We start from the raw sequence: 15,422 nt of genomic DNA, 5'->3' as shown, positions 1-15,422 counted from the left end.
GGTCTCTGAATACAGTGATATTTTCAAAGTCTTGGTTACCCTGAGCAGAAAAATCCAGAATTGCTTCAAGTCCTGGGTGATGCAGGATTTGTCCTGAAATGCTGATGGGGGGCCTTGGTTCAGGGACATTGACTCAGTATAGTCATGCATTGCTTAATGAAGGGGATGCGTTCTGAGAAATGCCTGTTAGGTAGTTTCGTCATTGTGTGAACATCATAGTGTATTTACACAAACCTAGATGGTGTAGCCTACTACACACCTAGGCTACTGTATGGCATGGCCTATTGCTTTTAGGCTGTAACCTGTACAACATGTTACTCTGCTGAATACTGTAGGCAATTGTAACATAATGGTAAGTATTTACCTAAACATAGAAAAGGTACAGTAAAAATACAAAATTGGCCGGGTGCATTGGCTCACGCCTGTAATTCCAGCGCTTTTGGAGGCCAAGGCAGGTGGATCACGAGGTCAGGAGTTCAAGACCAGCCTGACCAATATGATGAAACCCCGTCTCTACTGAAAATATAAAAATTAACAAGGCGTGGTGGCGGGCGCCTGTAGTCCCAGCTACTCGGGTGACTGAGGCAGGAGAATCGCTTGAATCTGGGAGGTGGAGGTTTCAGTGAGCCGAGATTGCACCACTGCACTCCAGCCTGGGTGATAGAGCGAGACTTCATCTCAAAAAAAAAAAAAAATTAAGCAGTGTGGAGTGTTATGGGTGGTATGTGCCTGTTAGTCCCAGCTACTCAGGCGGCTGAGGCAGGAGAATCGCTTGAACCCGGGAGGCAGAGGTTGCAGTGAGCCGAGATCGCACCCCTGCACTCCAGCCTGGGTGACAGAGCGAGACTCTGTCTGAAAAAAAATTAAGCATTGTGGAGTGGTATGGGTGGTATGTGCCTGTTAGTACCAGCTACTTGGGAGGCTGAGTCGTTAGGATCGCTTAAGCCCAGGAGTTTCAAGACCAGCCTAGACAACACAATTAGATCTCATCATAAAAAACAAAAGAAAAAAAAAAAAGATAGAAAATGGTACGCCTACACAAGGCACTTAGCGTGAATGGACCTTGTAGGACCGGAAGTTGCTCTGGGTGAGTGGTGAGTGAATGTGAAGGCTGGGACATTCTTGTACCCTACTGTAGACTTTAGAAACACTGTAGCTTTAAGCTAAACTAAACTTAGAAGTCTTTTCTTTCTTTAATAATAAATTAACCTTAGCTTCCTGTAACTTTTTTATTTTATAAACTTCAAATTTTTTATTTTTTTTTGAGGTGGGGATGGATTCTTGCTCTGTCATCCAGGCTGGAGTGCAGTGGCATGATCTCGGCTCACTGCACTGCCCGAGTTCCAACGATTCTCTTGCCTCAGCCTCCCGAGTGAGCCTTATAGGCGTGAGCCACCATGCCTGGCACTTTTTTAAAATTTAATTTAATTTTGTTTTTTTTGAGACGGAGTCTCACTCTGTCACCCAGGCTGGGGTGCAGTGGCACGATCTCGGCTCACTGCAACCTCTGCCTCCCAGGTTCAAGCGATTCTTCGGCCTCAGTCTCCCGAGTAGCTGGGACTACAGGTGCATGTCACCATGCCCGGCTAATTTTTGTATTTTTAGTAGAGGCGAGGTTTCGCCATGTTGACCATTCTGATCTCGAACTCCTGATCTCAGGTGATCCGCCCACCTCAGCTTCCCAAAGTGCTGGGATTATAGGCATGAGCCACTGCACTGGATCTGAACCTTCTTCCAGAATACCTCCTGAAGGACCTGCCTGAGGGTAGTAATTTACAATTTACTTTTTTTTTTCCAAATAAGTAGGAGTTTACTGGGTGCAGTGACTCATGCCTGTAATCCCAGCACTTTGGGAGGCTGAGGCAGGAGGATCACCTGAGGTCAAGAGTTTGAGACCAGCCTGGCCAACATGGTGAAACCCGTCTCTACTAAAAACAGAAAAAATTAGCTGGGCATGGTGGCACGCACCTATAATCCCAGCTACTGGGAAGATTGAGGCATGAGAATCACTTGAACCTGGGAGGTGGAGGTTGCAGTGAGCTGAGATCGCACCATTGCACTCCACCTTGGTCGGCAGAGTGAAACTGTCTCAAAAAAAAAAAAAAAGAAAAAATAAGAAGAGTACACTCTAAAATAATGATAAAAAGTATAGTATATTGAACACTTAAACTAGTAACATAGCCATTTATTATAATTATCAAATATTATATACTGTCCATAATAGTATGTGCTATACTTTTATATGACTGGCAGCACAGTAGGCTTGTTTACATTAGCATCACCACAAACAAGAGTAATATGTTGTACTACAGCATTAAGACAGCTACAGCTTCACTAGGAGATAGGAATTTTTCAGCTCCAGTGTGATTATGGGACCTCTGTAGTATATGCAGTCTGCTGTTGACCTACACATCATTATGTGGTGCAGGACTGTATTCTGATTCTTAGCCTTGGAATAACTGCTTACTTCATTATGTCTTCTAGTGTTGTCATGCCAAAACATTCACGTAATTGAAATACATATTATCTTATTATAAATAACTTTTAAAAATTTAAATAGGCACTTTGTTGACATTAAAAAATTATATGGGTAGGTGATGTTGGCTGTGAATTCCGTTTCAGGATATTTTTGGGGCAGTACAAAAGAGATCATTGCATCTGAAGTGGTGGAGAACCACTGGTCTAGACTACTGGAATTTAACTGGTCCTTTAGAGTTTGATGATTTCATGTTGGTTTTTAGTTTCTCTGATCTCTTTTGTAACCTAAGGTAAATATAGTAATCTCCTCAGCTATTATTACTCATAATTAATATCTGTAATGTTAGCAATTAATAGTGGTTTACAGTGTCAAAATAAAAATAAAATGTGTAGATGAATGTCTAAATGTAACATTTTATTTGGGAAGCAAGAATTGCAGTTCAGGGCATACACATAGACTAGTCTTTGGTATATCCAAAGAACAAAGAGAACAGTGGACTTTTTTCTTTTTTTTAAGAAGGAGTCTCGCTCAGTCGCCCAGGCTGGAGTGCAGTTGCACGATCTCGGCTCACTGCAACCTCTGCCTCCCGGGTTCAAGCGATTCTCCTGCCTCAGCCTCCTGAGTAGCTGGGACTACACCACGCCCGGCTAATTTTTGTATTTTTAGTAGAGATGGGGTTTCACCATATTGCCCAGACTGGTCTCGAACTCCTGACCTTGTGATCCACCCACCTCAGCCTCCCAAAGTGTTGGGATTACAGGTGTGAGCCATCGCTCCTGGCCTTCGTTTTTTTTTTTTTTTTTTTTTTTGAGATGGAGTTTCATTCTTGTTGCCCAGGCTGGAGTGCAATGGCGTGATCTCGGCTCACTGCAACCTCCCCCTCCCAGGTTCAAGCGATTCTCCTGCCTCAGCCTTTGGAGTAGCTGGGATTATAGGCATGCGCCCCCACGCCCAGCTAATTTTGTATTTTTAGACAGGATTTCTCCATGTTGGTCAGGCTGGTCTCAAACTCCCGACCTCAGGTGATCTGCCCGCCTCGGCCTCCCAAAGTGCTGGGATTACAGGCGTGAGCCACTGCACCTGGCCCTTTTTTTTTTCTTTTGACACAAGGTCTTGCTCTGTCACCCAGGTAGTAGTACAGTGGCACAATCATGGCTTATTGCAGCCTCAACCTCCTACGCCCAAGCAGTTCTCCCACTTCATTTTTTGATTTTTTTTTTTTTTTTTTTTTTTTTTTTTGAGACGGAGTCTCGCTGTGTCTCCCAGGCTGGAGTGCAGTGGCGCGATCTCGGCTCACTGCAAGCTCCGCCCCCTGGGTTCACGCCATTCTCCCGACTCAGCCTCCCAAGTAGCTGGGACTACAGGCGCCCGCTACCACGCCCGGCTAATTTTTTTGTATTTTTAGTAGAGACGGGGTTTCACCGTGTTAGCCAGGATAGTCTCGATCTCCTGACCTCGTGATCCACCCGCCTCGGCCTCCCAAAGTGCTGGGATTACAGGCTTGAGCCACCGCGCCCGGCCCATATTTTGATTTTTTTGTAGAGATGGAGACTCCCTATTTTGCCCAGGCTGGTCTCGAACTCCTGGGCTCAAGTGATCCTCCTGCCTCGGCCTCCTAAAGTGCTGGGATTACAGGTGTGACCCACCGTGCCCTGCCTAGTACCTTTTATAAAAAGGAGAAATGTTACATATTATTCTGAAAGAAAGTTCACTGGCACTAGTAAAGTTTTGGAGAGCTGGCTAGCAAGCTCTGATCGGTGAGTGACAGTGGTGGGTAAGATTAGTCTTAGAGTCAGAGCAGATTGTTTTAGTAACTATTAAATAAAACTGGTTTCAGGTTACAACAGGCAGTTTCAGCATCTGGGCTTGTAATAAACTGAATTCTTGGAGCAGGTGCTGTTTGCCCCGAGTACTTTTTCCCCCTGGCCCCTTGACTCTGATTTAGTTGCGTATGACAAGAATGACCCAGTTTCTGTAATCAACTTTCACAAGATTTATCCAAGATTTATGGCCATGCACCAGTCACCTGTGTCCTTCCTAGGTACTCCTGCTCTCTACTTCTTGTCTTTTGGGGGGAGTTGAGGGGTCGAAATATGATAAGTAACCTTGAAACCTCTTGACCTTGTCACCTTGTCCCTAGACAGCAGAGTGATTTTCAGTTTTTTTCCTTTCAACCTAAACTGAAGAGAATGCTTTGAACAGAACTTTGTGTGTCGGTATTCTGCCCACTCACCTTTTATTTCAGTGCTTCTGTTTCCAAGCAATGATAGGAGTTCTCTTTTCTGGTGAGAAATAAATCTTAAAATGTGACTTTTCTTCAGCACTAGGGAGCAGAATCTAGCTTTAATACTTAGCATCAGAGAGGATATGTCTGTGATAATGGACATCTTAGGAAACGGATGGTTGACAATTTAAGAAATAAAGCCCTAGAAATAAAGGATAAGTGTTGGAAAGAAAGGATAAATATTTGAGGTGACGAATACCCCATTCACCCTGATGTGATTGTTACACATGGTGTGCCTGTATCAAAATATTGTGTATACCCACAAAAATGAAAAATTAAACTAAAAAAAGAAAGCCCTTGATTTATTCATCTTTTGTGTGTCATAAGCCTGTTGTAAAGCATTTTGAGGATCTTGGCTGAGCAATAATGGATTGGTATAAAATATTCCCTTGGTATGGTGTAATGTGTTAGAAGTTTTTTTTTTTTTTTAAATCAGGAAATGTAATGATAGTATGTGGGCAGAGCGTATCTCTGTTCAAAAAGGTGGTCTCTCTGCTCCATTTTTGGAAGGCTTTCTTGAATCAGAGCAAAATCATAATTGTGTCAACGCAAAAGCAGTCGAGGTGAATATTAAATTCAGCTGATGAGAGAAGCAAACAAAAAGAGCAGTCTACAGCAAGGTGCTTATCTACTGCACTGTTTTATTCACGGGAAAACAAACTCACTGGGTCAACTCTTTAGATGTTACAGCACTAAGCACTGCAGGAAAGCTGAGTTCTCCTCTCATGATGAACAGCTAGTTATGCAACCTTGCTGAACACTAAACATTCCTGAAACAGGGTATCAAGGTCAACAACATTTATTAGGAACTCCCCAGAAACCTGGCCTTTTCCAGTAGCTTGTATCCAAAGCTCCAACAAGAAAGAAGCTTACTATGGAAGTCTGGGAGTCTGTTGGGGACCCTTTACCTTTGTGTAGTATTGCCAGATTCAGCAAACAAAAATACCAAATGCATAGTGAACTTTGGATTTCAGATAAACAGCAGTTATTTTTTTTTTCTTTCTTCTTTTTTTTTTTTTTTTTGGTGTGAGACATGCATGGGGGCATACTTACTTAAAAATGATTTGCTGTTTATCTGATATACAAGCTTAACTGAGCATCTTCGATTTTATCTGGTAATCCTGATGGGGACATAGGACAGAGTGAATCTTGATAACTGGGTTTTACGAGCACATCCTGTTTCCACAAGGGCCATGGGTCAGGATGATGATTTTGCCAGCAGCGTGTGTAATTGGTGGGCAGAATGAGGAAGGAACCTGAACAGGCCAAATGCTTCCAAGAGAAACGTTTTTGGACACCCCTCCCTGTGTTCTTCTCCTCACCAACATTTTTCTCTTTAGACATGGTTTAGAATTTCAGTGTTTGGATACAGTTTCTTAATATGTTAATCTAGAATCTCAGTGGAGTCCATGTAAATTATTATAGTTTACCTCTTGGAGATTTGTTGTTATTGATGGGCACCCATTCAGCTAGGATTTTTCATTATTTGTTGAGGCTGTTTTGTTTTCTGAGAAACCTGCTGGAAATGTCCCAGAAAATATTGATCTTTAGTGTTAGTCTTTGATCTGTAAAGGGCATAGCATCCGTTTTGCAACTACCTAACACCATTCCTAACTCTGCTATCATCTGCCTGCAACTCAACAGTAATAAAGAGCTCTTCATGACTTCTTGTTTTTTACCATGGTTTTAAAACTTGTTTATTACTACTGTTTCAAAAAGTGTAGATTTAGGGCCTGGCACCGTGGCTCAAGCCTGTAATCCCAGCACTTTGGGAAGCTGAAGTGGGTGGAGCACTTGAGGTCAGGAGTTCGAGACCAGCCTGTCCAACATGACGAAACCCCGTCTCTACTAAAAATGCAAAAATTAGCCAGGTGTGGTGGCGGGCGCCTGTAATTCCAGCTACTTGGGAGGCTGAGGCACGAGAATCGCTTGAACCCAGGAGACAGAGGTTGCAGTGAGCTGAGATCATGCCACTGCACTCCAGCCTGGGTGACAGAGAGAGACTCCATCTCAAATAAAAATAAATAAATAAATAAATAAATCAAAAGTGTAAATTTAGGACAGAAATGCAAACCATGGTATTTTTGTTTTGCATTATTTTCTCATTTATCATTATTATAAATATATTAGTTGAGCTCTTACACTTTGTCACTGAAATCAAATAATGTTTTAAAATACATTTTTCTATTTCTAGTTCCACCACCCCCATGTTACTCCTCTAAGGAAAACCAATACTATTTCATACATTTTATTTCAGTATGAAATTCAATTTCTAAAATTTCAGATCTCACTATTTCATAAAACAAAATCTATTTTATTAATGAGACTCTAGAAACAGTTTATTAGATACAAAACTTATTCGTACACATTTTCATAGATTAAGGTATATAAGCAAACAAATACAAATTGTCTGGAGCTATTTTTCTAACACCTAGTAACGTGCCTGAGGATTTATTTCACCTTCTTTCACATAAAGTGTTTAACATTAATAATTAATAGTTAGTAAACACAAGATCTATTTGTATGTTGCCATACTAAAAAATTAAAGGAGGCCGGGCACAGTGGCTTAAGCCTATAATCCCAGTACTATGGGAGGCCTACGGGGAAGGATCACTTGGGCCAGGAGTTTGAGACCAGCCTGGTCAACATAGTGAGACCCCATCTCTACCAAAAATGTAAATAAAAAAAGGAGATTACCTAGAAGTGATCTTTGTAATTTCCTTCAGAAAGCGCCTCTGTTTAAACCATAAAACCTTATTGAAAATGTTACAGCTTTCATAAATGTTTAATTTTCAGTGGCACTGCTTTTGCTCTGCTATTTTTTGTTTTCTATGTAGGATCCTGTTTGATGCCTCTGGCAGGACAAAAGCACAGCTCCTTTTTTTGTTTTTTTCATCAAACTCCTACTCATCCTTAAAGACCCAGCTCAGATTCCACATCTTTTCAGAATATACTCAAGATCAGGGACTTTTTTTGTGCTGTGGATCCTTTTGGCAGGCATAAAATAATACTTTTTTTTTTTTTTTTTTTTTTTTTTTTTGAGACGGAGTCTCGCTCTGTCGCCCAGGCTGGAGTGCAGTGGCCAGATCTCAGCTCACTGCAAGCTCCACCTCCCGGGTTCACGCCATTCTCCTGCCTCAGCCTCCCGAGTAGCGGGGACTACAGGCGCCCACCACCGCGCCCGGCTAATTTTTTGTATTTTTTAGTAGAGACGGGGTTTCACCGTGTTAGCCAGGATGGTCTCGATCTCCTGACCTCGTGATCCGCCCGTCTCGGCCTCCCAAAGTGCTGGGATTACAGGCTTGAGCCACCGCGCCCGGCCAAATAATACTTTTAAAAGCAGGAAATAAATATATTACAAAGAAAATCAGTTATGTTGAAATATAGTAATCAAAATATTTTTTTTAAAAATTGATGTATACATAGAATATGCATGGGAAAATTGCTATAGTAATATATTAAGTATTTTTTATTATTAATCTTTATTAAATAATATTAAATGATAAGATCTACCAGTGGGTCTAATAACTACTGAATTTTGAAGCAATCATGAGAATAAGTGATCTTTTAAAAAAATATCTGCCACAAGTGTAAATAGGAAAATATCTTTGATTTCCATTGGTGACAAAATGCTATAAATCTTACTCTAGTTTGTTGCCTGAATTTATGAGTAAAGATAATGTTGAATTTTGATAAGAAGTTAGTGAAAATAGCAATCCACCTTCCTCATCTGTCTCAGTTAGCTATTGCTGCATACCGTACATCTTGGAAGATTTTGCTCACAGATTTTAAAATAATTTGTTTTGTTTCTCCCCACTTTTCTGTGACTTGAAGGAGTTCAGGTGTGGTTGTCTCTGCTGTGCAGATGTGGCCTTGTTTATCCAGATGGCAAATTCTATGGTGGGGGATGCTAAGATCTTGCTCTTTACCTCACCTAGGCCAGGCCACACTGTCCTTTGAGCCCATGTTAGCATATGGCAGAGGATGTCCCTTGCCTTCCCCTGAACTTAGCCTTGTCCTGTTCATGGAGGTGAAACTGCTGGGCCTGGGTGGCTAGATGGACACATCTAAGCTTGCCCAACGTGGCATCCGTTTTTTGGTGGGGAGGGGTAGGTGTGGTATATTGTCACCAAAGATGGCTGCCAGTAATGCTTCCCATCCTTATTCATGCATGCTGCTTCTCCCATGAAGAGGCGGAGTGTAATTCCTCTTTCTCTGAGTCTAGGCTAGCCCATGACATGCTCTGGTAAGTAAGTGCAATGATGTTGTATCAGTAGTTCTGGGATTAGCCTTTAAGAGGCCTTGCAGTTTCTGTTTTCACTCTCTTGGAAGCCAGTCATCATCTGAGCTAAGTCTAACCCTGTTGGGAACAGGGGTCCAGCCAGACTGTCGCCATTCCAGCTACCTCCACTCAGGTGCCGAAATCTGAGTTGAGCCATCTTGGATGGTTCAGCCTCAGCCAGCTCCCAGCTGAATGCAGTCACGTGGGTGACCACAGCTGACAACACATGAATCAGAACAACAAAGCTCAGCAAAGCTGACCCAGAGAACTGTACCGAGTATCACCTTAACGTTTTAAGCCACTGTGCTTTGGGGAGTTTTTATGCAGCAATAGGTAACTGAAACAGGTAACAACTTTATACCTGAGATTTATGTGACTTTTTCTTGTATATATTGATATTTTCTGCTAGTAAATTGTACATACTTCATATGATGAAATTATGTCATTATGATGGTATGGATAGGTCGGGAGCTTGTCTGAACAAGTTTGAGAGCCATTGGCTAGGTTTAGAGAGTATGACGTTTGACTTATCTCAGTATTTCAAAATATGTGGGGTTTTGTTTGTTTGTTTGTTTGTTTTTAGACGTAGTTTCACTCTTGTTGCCCAGGCTGGAGTGCAGTGGTGTGATCTCAGCTCACCACAACCTCCGCCTCCCGGGTTCAAGTGATTCTCCTGCCTCAGCGTCCCGAGTAACTGGGATTACAGGCACCTGCTAGCATGCCTGGCTAATTTTTTGCGTTTTTAGTAGAGATGGGGTTTCAACATGAGGGCCAGGCCGGTCTCGAACTCCTGACCTCAAGTGATTCACCTGCCTCGGCCTCCCAAAGTGCTGGGATTACAGGCGTGAGTTTTTTTTTTTTTTGAGACAGGGTCTCACTGTGTTCCCCAGACCAGAGTGGCGTGGTGCAATCCTAGCTCACTGGAACTGTGAACTCCTAGACTCAAATGATCTTCTTGCCTCAGCCTCCTGAGTAGCTGGGACTATAGGTGCACACCACCATGCCTGGCTGATGTTTAAATTTTTTTTGTAGAGAAGGGGTCTCGCTCTGTTGTCCAGGCTGGTCTCAAACTCCTGGTCTCAAGGGATCCTCCAGCCTCAGCTTCCTGAAGTGAGCTGCCACACCTGGCCAGTTTATTTTCAGTACTATTATATCAGATGCAGTAACTATACATAAAGGGCAGTTAGTGCTTGTGCCAGGCAATAAAGTAGATGGCTTATTTAATCTTTATAAATAAGCTCTTTTGAGAGGGCTTTATAGATGAGGTAATTTAGGTTGAGGTGTAAATTCAGCTGCCTGAGGTCACATAGCTAGTAAGTAATCAGCCAGGAGTTGAACCCTGGTTTGTGTTTGTATTGCCTCCATCCCTGTTCCCCCATCCCCACCCCTGGTTTTAAGAACATATATGTTAACTAGGATTTTTTTAGGAGAAAGCAAGTTTATTAAGAAAGTAAAAGGGCCAGGCGCGGTGGCTTACTTGTACTTCCAGCACTTTGGGAAGCCAAGGCAAGTAGATAACCTGAGGTTTAGAGTTCGAGACCGGCCAGGCCAACATGGTGGGACCTTTTCTCTACCTTTTCTCTTGTATTTATAAAAATACAAAAATTAGCCAGGTGTGGTGTTGCACACCTGTAATCCCAGCTACTCAGGAGGCTGAGGCAGGAGAAATGCTTCAACCCGGGAGGCTGAGGTTGCAGTGAGCCAAGATCACACCACTGCACTCCAGCCTGGGCAACAGAGTGAGACTCCGTCTCCAAAAAAATAATAATAATAATAATAAAGGAATAACGAATGGCTACTCCATAGGCAGAACAGTCCTGAGGACTACTGGGTGCCCATTTCTATGGTTATTTCTTGATGATATGCTAAACAAGGGATGGATTATTCATGCCTCACCTTTTAAGACCATGTAGGGTAACTTCTTGATGTTGCCATGGCATTTGTAAACTGTCATGGCGCTGGTGGGAGTGTAGCAGTGAGGATGACCAGAGGTCACTGTAATCTCCGTCTTGGTTTTGGTGGGTTTTAGCTGGCTTCTTTACTGCATGCTGTTTCATCAGCAAGGTCTTTAATGACCTGTATCTTGTACCGACCTCCTATCTCATCCTGAGACTTAGAATGCCTAACAAACTGGAATGCAGCCTGGTAGGTCTCAGCCTTATTTTAACCAGCACCTATTCAAGATGGAGTTGCTCTGGTTCAGACATCTCTGACATATTTCCCCCCTTCCTTTTATAAGAAAACTCTAATCCTAAGGGTTGCAGAGGGATGAATATTCACCTTCTGTAACTTCTTTATGCTGAACAGGGGTGATGATGTCCCTGCCTAACTGTTGGGTCTCTTGCATTCAGGGTAGAGAGGAGCTCAGTTCAAAAGCGTTGGTATGGCGAAGGCCATTCTTAACTCTTGAGTTCCGACAAAAGGTGATATCTGGAAGATTACTAAGTGTTCAGTTTAAGAAAACATTTAGTAAGCTTATCCTGCATTCCTACACAAAGTATAATCACAGCAATATATTTCACAACAGCAAAATGAAAAAAGTAAAATTATCCCAAGTAAACTAAATTAGAAGGTTTTCCATGAACTGCGCAGTTGTTGAAATCAAGCTAATAAGTAGTCACTAGCCAATTCCAATATGTGCCCAGAATTAGAATAACATTACCCATCTCTCTTGTTTCTTCTGAGCAGCAGCCAGAGATCACTGGTTGGTTCACAGGAATAGGTGGGATCAGTCTTTTGTGTTCCATAGGCCTGTGGGACACAGGTCAGGAACTGTGTAGACAAGGAATGAGGCCAGTTTTCCCAAGGGGCTTTTATTGACTCTATAAGCCAAGTTTGATTCCTTAAAGGAACACACGCCATTCCAGTTAAAACCTTGGTAAAATAACCAGTTTCTCCAATTGTGTCCCAAGGTCACCCAGTCAGTGCTGCAGTCTTATTTCCTTTGGGCTGGGGGGCGGGTCTCCTCAGTATTATCCTTTCTGTGGTTCGCCAGAGAGATGTTACCGGAAAGGGGCCTGATCCAGACCCCAAGAGAGGGTTCTAGAATCTTGCAAAGGAAAGAATTTGAGGGGAATCCATAAAGTGAAAGCAAATTTATTAAGAAAGTAAAGGAATAAAGAATGGCTACTCCATAGGCAGAGCAGCCAGTAAACTAGGCTTTTAACTTAAGAAATATGTTTAACTTACAGAAACAAACCACTGATGTGTGTGTATAAGCCATGAGAGAACTATGGGACTTAATTTTGCTACAAAAGAGATTTTAATTTCCTGCATAATCAGCTTCCCCCTGTTCCACGGAATTAATTTCATCAACATACAAGGTGGATATTTTCTCCTGTCTTAAACAGTCTCCCTTCTTTGACCCCTGTGCCCCTTCAGGACAACGGTAGGCTGTGCTCAGTTGCCTCCCAGTCTTTGGAACTCACCCCCACTGGGCTTTGCCCTATTGCCCCACCCAGACTGCTTGTAGGAAAGGTTATGTTCATGTTGCTGGATTCAGTGGCCAGGCCTCAGCTGTTACCTTACCTGACCTGTTTTTAGCAGTGGACATGGTTGTTGACTTTCTTCATTGGCTTCCAGGACACCACACTCTCCGAGTTTCCCTTCCCCTCCCCTCCACTCCTCGAGTTTCTATCTATTGCTCAGGCTAGAGTGCAATGATGTGATCTTGGCTCATTGCAACCTTCACCTCCCGGCTCAAGTGATTCTCTTGCCTCATACTTCCAAGTAGCGAAACTCCAGTCACCAGCAACCACGCCCGGCTAATTTTTGTATTTTTAATAGAGACAGGGTTTCACCATGTTGACCAGGATGGTCTCAAACTCCTGACTTTAGGTGATCTGCCCGCCTCAGCCTCCCAAAATGCTAGAATTACAGCGGTGAGCCACTGCACCTGGCCCACACTCTCTAAGTTTCTAACTCCCTCCTGGCCACTTCTTCCCAGGTGGGGATTGGTTTTAAGTTTTTGGGATCACAAGTTCCTTTTAGAGTCTGGTCATCACTGTGAACCCACATCCTAGAAAAAACTGTATGTATGTCTATGTTAACAAAATTTATCACAAATACTAGTTTTCATCCTTTTCAATTATGGTGACTTTTTTTATTTTTATTTTTTGAGATGGAGTTTTGCTCTTGTTGCCCAGGCTGGAGTGCAATGGCGTGATCTTGGCATATTGCAACCTCCACCTCCCGGGTTCAAGTGATTGTCCTGCCTCAGCCTCTCGAGTAGCTGGGATTACAGGCATGCGCCACCACGCTTGGCTAATTTTGTACTTTTAGTAGAGATAGAGTTTCTCCTTGTTGGTCAGGCTGGTCTTGAACTCTCGACCTCAGGTGATCTGCCCTTTTCAGCCTCCCAAATTACTGGGATTATAGGCATGAGACACCGTGCCTGGCCAACATTATGGTGACTTCTAAGAACGTCTGATTTCTTTCTTCAAGAGTTAATGGTTGTCTCCTGAGCAACATAGTGAGATGTTGTCTCTTAAAGAAAATACAAAAAATGTTAGCTGGACATGGTTGCTTATGCCTATTGTCCTAGCTACGTGGGAGGCTGAAGAGGGAGCATTGCCTGAGCCCTGGAAATTGGAGGCTGCAGTTAGTTATGGTTGCGTCACCGCACTCTAGCCTAGGTGACAGAGTGAGACCCACTTTCTTTAAAAAAAAATAAAAAACAAAATTAGGTCAGGCCTGGTGGCTCACACCTGTAATGCCAGCACTTTGGGAGGTCAAGGCTGGAGAATCACTTAAGGTCAGAAGTTCAAGACCAGCCTGGCCAACATGGTGAAACCCTGTCGCTACTAAAAATACAAAAATTAGCCTGGGCATATTGGCACATGCCTGTAGTCCCAGCTAATTGGGAGGCTGAGGCAGGAGAGTAGATTGAACCCAGGAGGCAGAGGTTGCAGTGAGTCAAGATTGCGTCCTTGCATTCCAGTCTGGGCAATAGAGTGAGATTCTGTCTCAAAAAAAAAAAAAAAAAGTAATGATTATAAGCTGAAATAGTGTTTGGTTTTTTTTGTTTATTTGTTTTGTCTTTTTTGAGACGGAGTCTCACTCTGTTGCCCAGGCTAGAGTGCAGTGGTGCAATCTCGGCTCATTGCAAGCTCTGCCTCCCAGGTTCACACCATTCTCCTGCCTCAACCTCCTGAGCAGCTGGGACTACAGACACCCGCCACCATGCCTGACTAATTTTTTGTATTTTTTAGTAGAGACGGGGTTTCACCTTGTTAGCCAGGATGATCTCAATCTCCTGACCTCGTGATTCGCCTGCCTCGGCCTCCCAAAGTGCTGGGATTACAGTTGTGAGCCACTGTGCCTGGCCTGAAATAGTGTTTATAATACAATTTTGAGCAATTTATAGAGTTCCCTGTTTCTTCTTCTTTTTTTTAAGTGACAAAGTCTTGCTCTGTTACCAAAAAAAATAAAAAAATAAAAAAAAAATAAATAAATAAAAGATTTTGTATATGATCCACCTATAATTTTTTTTTTTTTTTTTTTTTTTTTTAGATAGAGTCTCGCTCTGTCACCCAGGCTGGAGTGCAGTGGCATGATCTTGGCTCACTGCAACCTCCACTTCCCGGGTTCAAACAATTCTCCTGCCTTAGCCTCCCGAGTAGCTGGGACTACAGGTGTGCACCACCATGCCGAGCTAATTTTTGTATTTTTAGTAGAGATGAGGGTTTTGCCATGTTGGCCAGGCTGGTCTTGAACTCCTGACCTCAGGTGATCCACCCGCCTTGGGCTCCCAAAGTGCTGGGATTACAGTCGTGAGCCACCATGCCTGGCCACTCCCATGGATTGAATGGTTCTGTTTTTTCTACTGTGAATTATCAGTTTCATATTACTTGTTAGTTTATCTAGAGGGATTTAACATGCTTGCATAAAATCATAACCCTTTATGGTCAATCATACTGATTATATATTATTTAGTATGTGATATTCTCTTTTATGCTAATTTTGATTTTTTAGCATATATAAATTTTTGGAGACCTTCAGAACATTGCATTTGTGGCCTTCCTTGGTGGGTAATATTTTGTGTTTCATTCGCTGTTCCTTACCAGGCACCCAACAGGAGGATCCTTTATTCGTCCGAATAAGGTAAATTTTGGAACAGACTTTCTTACTGCAATTAAGAACCGCTATGTGTTAGAAGATGGACGAGAGGAAGATAGAAAAGAACAAATTGTTACACTTGGAAATAAACCTGTGGAGACTGTTGGTTTTGACTCTCTTATGAAACAGCAAAGGTAAGTGGAGTTTTTAATGGCAGAGCTGACTTTTATGGTTTTATTAAGGTTCAGAATTTAAATACCCATGACTCTACATGGACGCTCACGAATTTGCTTCTAAATTGGTTTATGGTTCCACAGAAA

General features: G+C 42.6%; 1 protein-coding gene across 26 annotated transcripts in view; it reads left to right on the top strand.

Moving 5' to 3' along the window:
- Positions 1-15,422, top strand: part of TBCE (tubulin folding cofactor E) — an 82,494-nt gene that overhangs the window by 34,318 nt on the left and 32,754 nt on the right. For 23 of the 26 annotated variants that reach the window (XR_012413586.1, XR_012413597.1, XR_012413592.1 and 20 more), the window contains one exon: positions 15,111-15,296. Coding sequence is in view for 17 of the 26 variants with exons in the window: in XM_065531625.2 (XP_065387697.1) it covers positions 15,111-15,296 (186 nt within the window). In the remaining 9 variants the exon portion in view is untranslated. Of the gene's footprint in view, positions 1-12,236; positions 12,369-15,110; positions 15,297-15,422 lie in introns of all 26 variants that reach the window. The other 3 variants (XM_073993011.1, XM_074040947.1, XM_074040960.1) reach the window with 1 other exon arrangement.

The sequence above is a fragment of the Macaca fascicularis genome, chromosome 1 (genome assembly GCF_037993035.2).
Source record: "Macaca fascicularis isolate 582-1 chromosome 1, T2T-MFA8v1.1".
Classification (NCBI taxonomy): Eukaryota; Metazoa; Chordata; class Mammalia; order Primates; family Cercopithecidae; genus Macaca; species Macaca fascicularis.
The sequence above is the reverse complement of the archived record's forward strand: the minus strand, read 5'-3'. Positions and strand labels throughout refer to the sequence as shown.